Source organism: Salvia miltiorrhiza, chromosome 8 (genome assembly GCF_028751815.1).
Source record: "Salvia miltiorrhiza cultivar Shanhuang (shh) chromosome 8, IMPLAD_Smil_shh, whole genome shotgun sequence".
Taxonomy (NCBI): Eukaryota; Viridiplantae; Streptophyta; class Magnoliopsida; order Lamiales; family Lamiaceae; genus Salvia; species Salvia miltiorrhiza.
Genome location: NC_080394.1, coordinates 7,771,170 through 7,783,038, shown reverse-complemented (window position 1 = coordinate 7,783,038; position 11,869 = coordinate 7,771,170). Strand labels below are relative to the sequence as shown.

At 39.1% G+C, this 11,869-nt stretch overlaps 2 protein-coding genes across 2 annotated transcripts in view; both read right to left on the bottom strand.

Moving 5' to 3' along the window:
* The window catches only part of LOC131000554 (uncharacterized), a 407,676-nt gene that overhangs the window by 227,952 nt on the left and 167,855 nt on the right, over positions 1 to 11,869 (bottom strand). The gene's annotated exons all lie outside the window — the stretch shown is intronic.
* LOC131000568 (uncharacterized) lies at positions 3,249 to 9,188 on the bottom strand. The gene is made up of 2 exons (XM_057926564.1): positions 7,826 to 9,188; positions 3,249 to 3,658 (listed from the first exon to the last, which is right to left on the bottom strand). Exons 1-2 carry the CDS (start codon positions 9,180 to 9,182, stop codon positions 3,570 to 3,572), a joined length of 1,446 nt encoding a protein of 481 aa, XP_057782547.1. The 5' UTR covers positions 9,183 to 9,188; the 3' UTR covers positions 3,249 to 3,569.

Below are 11,869 nucleotides of genomic sequence, written 5' to 3'. Positions count from 1 at the left end.
TATATCAAAGCTTAATGAATTGCGGAAATTTTTTGCGAAAGCATCTGTAGTGATTCTAGTGAAACGACAAAAATTGTCACATATGATGTGCACACAGATATATGAGAAGCTTCACATTGCCCCTATATTTCATTACTACTTTTTTTCATTTATTAATTTACATTGCCCCTATTTTTCATTTCAGTAACTTTTATAAATGTAACTAATATGGGAACATCATATTAATTAGGGGCGAAGCCAGGCTCCTCCAGAAGTCCATATAAGGAGCAAAATTTTTGCCCCTTCTTTTTCAAATTTTTGATGGAAATAATTTTTTCTTTTTTTGTAAATAATAGATATGTATAAAAATCTATTGGGTATACTAAAAAGTTCGAGATTGGACAATTCGTCCCACCTTCTTTAAGTATAGCTCGGCTAGTGATATAATCCAAATAAAAATTTGAAAACTAAATACACATGATTGCGCCCCGAAGTTGCCGTCTAGATGGCGACCCTACTTTTCCGACAACAGACAATTTTTTTCTTATACTTTTCTTACGTATTTGTGTCATAAAATTGTAAGATTTTACATAAAAAATGATATAAACTTATCAATATCTAAGGGCAATTTCGATTCTTCACTTTAATTTGAGCATGAGATTAAACTTTTATAAAAATAAAAGATTTTTAATTAGAAATTATAAATATGTTTTTACCCATTAACACTATATATATAGAACTCCCTAGCTAGCTAGTGGGACTTTATGAAATCACTTTATATTTCTTATAATGTGTATCATGGCATTATCATGCCCTATAAGTAGGTTGGTTCACACTTCCCAATCTCAAATAGCTATCCAAATAGGACCCCTTAATCCCCACAGCTGTCCACCTTACTAATAAGTACCACCTCAATTATTAACTTAAATTATTAAGTCGAATCACTAATTAAAGTTTCAGTGCCTTCAATAATTAATGCACTAAAGCAACAGCAATTGTAATTTTCAAAGTGTTAATAGGCAAAAGTGCCCCATTCCTTATTCATATTTTGAAAAAATGCCCACCCTTATCATGCAAAGCTACCCATGCCCCTAAATTACTAATTAACCCTTAAGTGGGTCAACATCAAATGTAATGATTTCGGTTCTCTTACACAATCTTACACATTTTTGAGTTCAATGCATTTCTTACAATAATGACCGAAATGATTTCAATCTGTGCATGCAATGATTTTGTAAGTCACTGTATATATATATAGTGTTCATATCTTTAAATTGTAAATATAATCGACCGGACACTAATTAACACTTAAACAATATATTAAATTAAATTCAGCAAAATAGTAAAAATTAATATAAAGATATAATAGATAGAATACAAACTTTTATGTCGATATATCATCGATCCGGCCGGTAAAATGGCCCGAGAAATGTATCCGACCGGGTACATTTCAATTTACAAATGACCCGGCCGGATACATTTTCCTTGACAATTACCGGCCGGATCGATGATATTTAGGCATAAAATATTCTATTTTATTCAATTTCATAAAAAAAAAAAAAAAATCAAGACGCTAATATATATATCCATGCGTATCTATCTTAAATTTTTTATTTTTTTCCCTTTAATATCTTAATTTCAATACATATATTCTTTGAAATTATTTGTATATATATATATATTTATATATATATATTGTGTTATTCTTGAATGTTGATATATAGTACTATATAACACTATATATATCGTGTAAATCAATTGATATCTTTAAATTTAAAATATACTCAATATCCGTCCCAAATAAATGCATGCTTGTTACCCCAAAAAAATCATGCATGTTACCGATACATAAGGTAAAAATATCTTTCTTCAAAATTTGATTCCCTTTTGATAGACATAAAGCCGATACAATCGGCTTCTTCACTTTACCTACTTACTTTACTTTAAAATACTAGGGTTTTTTACTCCACACACACCTCTATCGGCTTCTTCACTTTTACCCACCGAGAGAGAGAGTTCAAAAGATTGAAGCACAGAGAGTTCAAAAGATTGAAGCACACTCGGACTCATCCATGGCATCTTCTTCACAGGTATTATTTTTAATTTTCATGAAATTGAATAGAATAATGTATGCTAAACACGATCGGGTCCGGCCGGTGAACTGGCCGGATAAATCGATCCGGCCGAGAACATTATTTAAATGAAACATACGGCCGGATCGATTTATCCGGCCACTTCACCAGCCGGACCGATCGTGTTTTAGCATAAATTATTCCATTTTAATTAGTTGTATGTTTATATTAATCAGTTAGTAATTTACTGAATTTAATTTAATTATATTTGGTTAAGTAATTAGTATTGCGAGTTTTGCTGGGTATTACTGAATTTGTTTCAATCTGAAATATTTGTTTAAGTAATTATAATTGCATTGTGTATGTGGGCTTTGTGCGATTTGATAAATTAAAGTATTTTATGCCGATAGAACAACTACCCGGCCGGCACTATGCCCGGAATAATGAGTCCGGCCGGGACAGTTTCAATCTGAAATGTACCCGGCCGGATTCATTTTCCCGGACACTTCCGCCGGCCGGATAGTTGTTATTTAGGTATAAAATACTTTTTTCCATGTATCTGTATGTTTACATTAATTATTACTATTTTACTGAATTTAATTTAATTATAATGTTGAATTATTAATTAATGAAACTGTTATTTTTTGGTATTAATTAAATTGCCGTTTTTTAATATTTTACTGAATTTAATTAAATTGCTTGGTATTAATTGCAGTTTAATATTTTACTGAATTTTTACTGAATTTAATATTAAATTGCTGAATTACTAATTTTACTGAATTTAATATTAAATTGCTGAATTTTACTGAATTTAATTGCAGTTTAATATTACTGAATTACTATTTTAATATTTTACTGAATTTGACTATTTTTCTCGAATTTTAGTATTTTACTGAATTATTGAATTTTAATATTTTGCGGAATTTAATTGCAGTTTAATATTACTGAATTTTACTGAATTTAGTATTAAATTGCAGTTTAATTAAATTGGTTGGTATTGATTAAATTGTAGTTATTTAATTATGCCTATTTGTATTATTTTTTAATTTTTTTACTGAATTTAATATGGTATTCATTTTGTAAATGAATAGGCGAATGTCCCATATCTTCGTCGCGACACTATAGACCAGACGGAGGTTGCTATCAGCACCTACTATAGGGATTCACATTTTCCGGATCTGGTTGAAACTTTAAATGTGGTCGGCGAACAGTGCAATTCAGATTTATTGGGAAGATTTAGAGCATCATGTTTTGGGCATTTCACTGATTGGAGGCCCGGCGCGAAGAGCAATAAAGCATTTCACCAGATTGTATCGAGGCAGATTGTGTCAGAAGAAAATGAGATGTGCTTCTTTCTGTGCGGAGCACGAGTCAGATTTTCCCCTGCGGACTACGCATTAGTGACTGGGCTCAATTTCGGGGGATCGAGGTTCGATGCGACATTACAGCACGACTGCAGTCGCGTGGAGGCATACCGACGATTCTGCGGTGCGCGAAGCATGACCATACAGTCGCTCATCAAACGCGTGTGCGATTTGGATCGTCGAGTGGATGATGAGGATGGGAGCCTGTACCTTCGTGCTGTCCTCGTGTGTGTGGCTCACACCCTTGTTCTTGGGTTGGATGCGCGGGTACAGCCGTGGCTTTGGGTGTTGGTGGATGATCTGGCTGCATTTGATAGATTCCCCTGGGGCGCGTATTCGTATAAGATGTTATGCCATTATACGAGAGAGACAGGAAAGGGCGAGAAGTATCACTTCTACGGTCCTTCGTGGGCTTTATATGTCTGGGCATTGGAGCGCGTCCCGGGCTTCGGACACATGGTCGCAGGCATCTAGCGGTGATCCGACAGCGCACCCTCGGTGTTTGAGATGGACTTTCAGGGGTAAGCCGAAGCTTCACGGTCTGCGCGATCTATTCGAGGGACAGGTAATCAGTTATTTAAGATTATCCTCCACACCGTTACTGGTTTTACTTATGTTCTAATATATTATCTTTGTTGCTTTCTAGGGTGGTGTCATGCCCCTGGACCCCGATGATGACGATCTGTCGAGTCACTACTTCATATCAGCGCTGACACCGGGCGAACTCTCGGTGAGCTTCAGGCCCCCCGACAACCCATTAGCTCGGGGTGTCCAATTTCCACAGGGCACCGGAGCCCGTGTTGTGGAGGAGCGCGGGGACGAGGAGGATGTACCTAGACAGCCTCGTACGACTCGCAGTCACAGTGTCCGGGGCCCTGTGAGGGATGCTCGACAGCACGAGCCGGCTCGTCATTCAGTAGATCCGGGCTCGCGCCCTGTGAGGGATGCTCGACCCCACGAGCCGGCTCGTCATTCAGTAGATCCGGGCAAGCGCCCAGCGCCGCATACTTCTTCATCGTCGAGCGGATCTCGGACTGTATCCAGTCCCAGCGAGGGTGAGGTGGATCGTAAGTGGGTGAAGAAGACGATCCGTCAGGAGATTAAGAAGGCCTTCGGCAAATTCGTGGAGAAAACTGAAGAGCAAGGGTAAAAAGGATAGGTGCAAGAAGAGCAAACATTTCCGAGTGCCCGACTCCCCTGATGATGATGACCAGCGACGGTCCCCTGATCCTCCACAGCCACGGTCTCCTCCACAGCCACGGTCTCCTCCACCCAGTGCTTCAGGGCCCGACGCTTCAGGGCCAAGCGTTTCACGTCCCTGCGACGACGACCCCCGCGATGAGGAACCACGCCATCCAGAGACCCAGGCCTACCCATCACGCCCTTCAGATTATGCCCATTCCCGCCCAGCAGAGACCCCGGATTACAACGAGCAGTGGCGGGCCATGAATCAGTCTGTTCAGGGCGACTACACACCGGCAGCGCAGACTTTTGACTGGTCGACCCAGGTCTACCCTCATTGGTCTTCCCCATTCCTGAAGCCGCAGTATAGCACAGAGACCCCGATATTCTTTGCTGAACCGCTCACTTCTATTGCACCACATGAGTGGGGACAGTCCAGTTCGGCAGGGCAGGCTCAGACGGAGGAGCCTGAGCCACAGGCAGAGCAGCCACAGGTACTGCTGCTGCAGCACCCAGAGCAGCCGCCAGCAGAGCTCCCGCGTCGCAGTCAGAGGGTGAGACGTCCGTCTAACTTTCAGAGATCGCCTTGGGTTAATAGCCAAATGCCACGTCCAGTGACACAAACCTGCAGTGACCATTATGAGAAGTGGATGGCTAGGTGTCGAGAGGGTAGGGGTCGTGAGATTTATGTCAAGGCAAGTGGTGGTTTGCGGGAGTACGACGACTTCGCGCGGGTGGATAATGTCAGCCAGGAATTCACAACTGGGGTAAATAATCTATTGATTTTAACATTGTTAAATTACTGTCTACTAACTTATTGATTTTAACATTGTTGCAGGATATTGACTTGTATTTCTTGACCTTGAGAAATAGACTTTGAGGTTCCCTGGATTTACTGGATGACGTAGATATGAATAACACAATCATAGTAGACACGGATTGGTTTGTAAGTAAACTTTCATTATTTATATGTTTTCATTGGTGCGGATATAAATTATTAATTACTTATTTGATCTGTAGATATACCTCAAGAAAGAGTTTGACGCTCTATTGGATAAGTGGGCAGGAAGTGAGTTCGGCCCCAAGGAGTTTCATGTATTGACTAGTACAGCACTGGCTGATGATTGGCAGCCTGCTATAGAGTGGGTCTGCCAAGTACGTGGAAAATCACTTAAGGGCCATGAACTTCCTCCTGGTCATATAGGATGGATGGATGCCGCACAGGTTATCAGTTAAACAATTATTGTTACTTGTCATTTGTGATTTATCGTTGTTTCTTATCAATTCATTGTGGTTTGTCATAGGTTCTCATGCCAGTCATAATTGGCCACCATTTATCCTATGTCGGATTCGGTTAGGAGACGCCGTATGCGAGGTCTATGACCCAGTATTCCACAAGCTAACACCTCGACAACAGAATGATCGAGTTGGTGATTTATTACCTTTACTGAGATTGTTGCCAGCTGTCCTTCAGGTGTCGAGGTGGCTAGACGACACATCCATTGATGCGACAGTGGCAAAGAGCAAGTGGCCACTTATGACGGCAGTGTTTGCTCCAGCGGAGGTTCAGTTTCACCAGCAGGACTCTGTCAGCTGCGGGCCTTTCGTCTGCATGTATGCTGAACGACTGATATCTGGCTCTCCATCCATTGAGTGGGGTAACCACAACGTGGCGGCATACAGGGCCAAGATTGCTAGATCTATATTTTCGTTGTGTGAAACTAGGACACATCGTATCACTAGACTTGGTTTTGCATAGTTTTGTATATTGTTACATTAATGTGTGCTTCTATTTGGTTATTCAACGAGCATTATTTCCTGTAAATCATTCCAGCTTATCGAATATTAGATAATTCAATCAATATCATTAACTGTTACAGCACACAAATGGATCCCACTACTCCCTGGGCTCAGTCGCCCTGCCAGCGCACGTTCTCTTGCTGTGTCCTTCTTCATGGCAGATGCTGCACTTCTTTGGTTTACGACGCCTGATACTAGAAGACTCATCGGCTTGTGTGCTGGTGCCTTCACCACCGCCTCGATGTCTACCTTCTTTTGGGCGCCCCGCTTGACCTTTTACAATCAGAGGTAATACAACCTGCTCCGCGATGTGCTCGGGAACCAACCACTGGCGTCTCGGCGGGAGATTATTAACTTCGCGAGAGTAAGTATCGATAAGAAAGTCATTCGTGTAGTACGAGTCTACATACTCCGCGATCGTATCACCGGCTTCACTATAAAAACAAACAAACTCCGATAGTAATCAATATAACGAACATTAGAACATATTTCATGATCGTACCTTATTGCAGCGATTGAATGAGAACAGGGCAGTTGGTCTAGCTGAAATACTCGACATTCGCATTTTTTCTTCTCTAGATCCACCTTGAAGCTTCTGTCAGCAGTTTGCACCTTATACTTCATGCCACTCAACCTTTGTGCAGTGTATCGACGACTTTTTTGGACTTCAATAGCTACCCTTTTACCAGCCTCAACAGTCAAGCCTTGCTCGATTTGTTGTGCAGCCCTTAGTCGCTCGCTGAACCATTTCTCAATAACAATTCTGATTGCCTCTAACATCGAGTATATAGGAAGTCTTCTTGCCCACAACAATCTGGAATTAAAAGCTTCAGCAGCATTTGATGTCATAAAACTGTAGCGTCGCACAGGCATAGGACACATCGAACGAGCCCACTTCTCCGGCCCAATCCCCATTAGTTTATCGTACGCGGCTCTCTTCATAACCTTCAGGGCGTTCATAGCCCTATTGAAGTCGGACTTCTCGTACGCAAATGCAGCTTGTCGATACACCTCGACCACTGCCTTACCGTAATGCTTCAGGTTATTTTGCAAATGGTAGTAGCATAGGCCGTGGGTTGCATTTGGTAACTCATTCCTGATAGCATTGGCAATGGAGATATGCTGATCAGAGACAATCAAAAGTGGATCGGCTTGGCCATAAACACGTCGAATGCGTGACATGAAATAACTCCACGATTCATCGTTTTCTTTCGGGCCAACACCATACGCGAGTGGGAACAAACTCTCGTTGCCGTCCTTCGTCACTGCAACAAACAAAATACCCCTATTCTTGCCCTTCAAGTGTGTGCCATCGACGACAATCACTGGCCGTAAGCTGAACATGAAAGGGGTAGCCGAAGCTGCAAGAGCAACAAATAAGTGTTTGAAATCGGCCATCATCGTCAACTTCCCACTCCACCCTCGAACCGGGATTGGATTGTCTCAACATGTATAAGTACTTGGGCAGCATCTCGAAGGACTGATCATGTCGACCATAAACCATCTCAGTGGCTCGATTACGGGCTCGCAATGCAACATCGTACTTGATCTGTACGCCAAACTCACGTCGCAGCTCCAGCTGGATGGCCTTCGGCTTCAAGATCTCGCAATCGTCGTGTATCTTCTGTGCTAAATATGCTGCGACGACTTTTGCGGGGGCCTTTATTCGCGCTACGCGCCCTAGCTCACCGTCGCATGAGTGCTCATTGGTGAACTTATACACTCCCCAAATGACTCCATCTTGTGACGATGCATGGAGCTTGAAGGGGCACGTATCTGAATGCTTGCATTTGACGTAGACTCGTCTGCTGTCTGATTTGCTGACAGAAAATTCCTTGCCCTGCTTCATGTTCCACAGACCGATTGCAACGATCAGATCATCTTTGCTATTGAAATACATATTCTTTGACAACTCCCGAGGCAATAGCTGATAATCTTCAATATCCACAACTGCCGCTGCGGCGTCCAACGGGATAACCGGAACTAACCAATTAGTTAGTTCATCTGCTCCAGGAACCTGTTCGTCATCATCCTCGTCGATCTGCAAATTCTGCCAACCTGCATATTCAATCCCCGCCCTTCTCACGTTCTCTGGCTCCGACAAGTCTTCAGAGGCGCTTGTATCAGTCTCGGCTTCAGACGATGGAACATAATCTTCATCTACATTACCAGCATCCTCCACGAACTGAGGCTCGTACGTATATTGATCATCAGCTGGACCCCAACAACGATCAGTTATTAGGCGATCGTACTGGTACGGATTTGGCTCATCCCATGAAGGCCAACCCGTTGACTGATCATTACCCCAAGTGACCGACGGTTCAACACTTTGTTGCGCCGGTGAATCTCCGGCTGATAGGTCTAAATAAGCATATCTTTGGATTGCTTCCAATCCGTCCCCACCTTCGAATGTTGCACTGGATTCACCTCCATACCCGGAAGATTGAGGGAGATCGAACGAAGGAACATACACTCCTCCACTGTAATCGTCTTCAACAACATAAATCTCAGGAAAATGTGGCTGCGACGCCAGCAACTGAAGCAAATCATTGTCATCGGCAAGAATATTTTTACTGTATACCCTGCCATTTAATCTCTTCGTCAAATAATACAAGCTGTAATTAGTGCTCAATGAATTCTCCATCATCAGGTAATTTATCATGTACACCGTACTGGCCATTGTGTCTCCGAAAATATGCAAATTCTTAGAAGAGCCGCCGATGTACTCATAACCATTGAAGGCACCTCCATAATTAACCACAAAGTATCTCCCATATTCATTCATCTACAGAAAAAATAATAAATAAATAAATATATGATGTAAATGGAATACAATGTTAAAACACAACATATAACATGTTAATACACTCGAAAAACATCTATCCGCCCGGGGAAGTAGCCGAGGAAATGTGTCCGGCCGTGTATTACATGATATACAATTACACACGGCCGGACACATTTTCAAGGACACTTGTCCGGGCGGATACATAATTTTCGAGCATAATAACATGAGTTATGTAGCAATATATGTGTATAGAACTAAAATGCAACTAATAATTACTAATTAATACTTTAAAACATGATAGAATTTGCTCTAATTCACATGTATTTCCTTCAAACGTGGCTTTAAATCATAGTATGCTATAATATGCTAATAATTCACATAAGCATATAGGATCAAACAAAACATTGAAAATAAACAATAACCAACTTAAATTACATTTCAAACGTAAAATGACATACCTTTAAACGTTCGGATGAGAGAATTCACAAATAATAGCTTCACCACTTGGAAAATATTAGAATTTCTAATGAGTTTGAGTGTTTTTTTCACTTTGAGTGTTCGGATGAGAGGATGAGAGAATGAGAGAATTCACTCATATATAAACAAAGATTCCTTCATTTCAGGTGAATTTCAATGAAATTAGAGTGTTTGACATGAATACTTTACTGACAAAGCTATTTCACATCATATTTGTCGTTTATCATCAATTTAAAAAAAAAAAAAAATTATGTCCCTTAATTGAAGGCTAATTAATCGATGGAATATAAATACAAAAAATTAACACAATCCATATTAGCACTCAAAACACACATAGGAACCAAAAAAACATCTATCCGACCGGAACATATATGTGTCCGCCCGGTGAAAACTTGTGTCCGGTCGGACACTTGTTTTTCCCGGTCGGACGCTTGTTTTTTTTTTCCAATGTGTGTTTTGAGTGCTAATATCGATTGTGTTAATTTTTAGTATTTATTTTCCATTGATTAATTAGCCTACGATTTACTTGTAAAACCTTCGATTTTAATTCAAAATAAATAAATATTAACTTCTCTGTCAGTATTTCACATGTTCCAACACATATTTGACCGATTTCAATGTTTAAATTGTTGAATTGATGTTTTTCTTACACTTTAACAACTTTTGTCATAGATGTGTAAGTACTTTTGCGGAAAACAATGCACATCCATCACATTCAAAGGGCATTTTCGGTTCTTCACTTATTTAGGGCATGTAGTGCTTTGCATGATAAGGGTGGGCATTTTTCAAATTATTCATAAGAGAAAGGGCACTTTAAATTTTGCCTCATTTTCAAATGTATTGCAAGTCTGCCATCACAACAGTTGTCCATGAATAATCGTCTACGTATAGTTATATGTATTTTAGGGTTTGTTATTATTATTATTTGCCTATCATCAAATTAACAAATTATTTTCTAATTTAGAAATATCATGCATTTATGCAATGAGGTGTAAAATATAATCAATCACGCTTGGTGAGCTATATCACGAACGATATATAGTGCTAGGAATATGGAATTATCGAACGAATTAGTGATTTTTTTTGCCGACAGAGATTATCAATAATTTGTTTCTTGTATTGTTATACCATAAAACGCTCAACATGAACCTATTCCTACACACAACCTTTTTTTTCTTGTTCTTTTTTAATGTGCCATTTTGTTTATATAGTTCAAAATGATAAATTGGTCATATAAAATGGGACGGGGAATATAGATTTTTAAACATTTTAGTAATTTTTTTGTTAAATTATGACAATAGTTAATTAGTTATATTCTTTGTTTTTTGCTTACATATATGTAGAATATGTAATTCATTAAAACAAATACTCCAACAACTGGTTGGTAACACTGCGTAGTTGTAATATAGAGAAGTTATTTATAGGCATTTTTGCCTATTAACACTATTTATAATCTACTTTTTGTTAACAGTTTAAAGTACTTCAATTAAACTCGTGCAGACTATTAAATTAATATTGAACTTCAAAAGACAATATATAACTCAAATTTAATAATATAGCAAGTCAACTGCCGATTGGCAAACACACGTATAGCCAATTCCATTTCCATTCAATATCTTGGGTCAACTACGTCTGTTTGCACTACTTTTGGTTGGATTTGTTGGATTAAATTCTTAATTAATCTAATTAGTGGACAAATATATATATATATATATATATATATATATTAAATGTTATATTTATTAAATATACTATCATTTAATGTATATATTAAATGTTATATTTATTATTTGTTGAGGGACCAAATAATAAATATGAATAACTTGAGAAGTTATAAATATGGGGTCCGGTCCCCGGGAAACTGTATCGTTCTTTATTCTTTTTCCCATCAAAAGAAATACGCTGAAAGAAAATACTGTATTCCTGGAAGATCAAATTTTCATACAGAATTCATCATGGCTTCAGGTTAGTGATTATGATTTAATTATTCTCAGTTTATCATCATAGACTTTGTGGTATTTACATGAATTACTTCTAACAAGAATTTATCACTAAAATCATGCAATTTTTGCACTGCAATTGTTTTGAATTATCAATAATTAATATTCTCTACAATATTTTGTTACTTTTTATTTGGATTCATCTGAAAATTTCCACCCTACGACCCATCAAAACTAAATTTTTATTTGGGACTGATCCTTCAAGATACT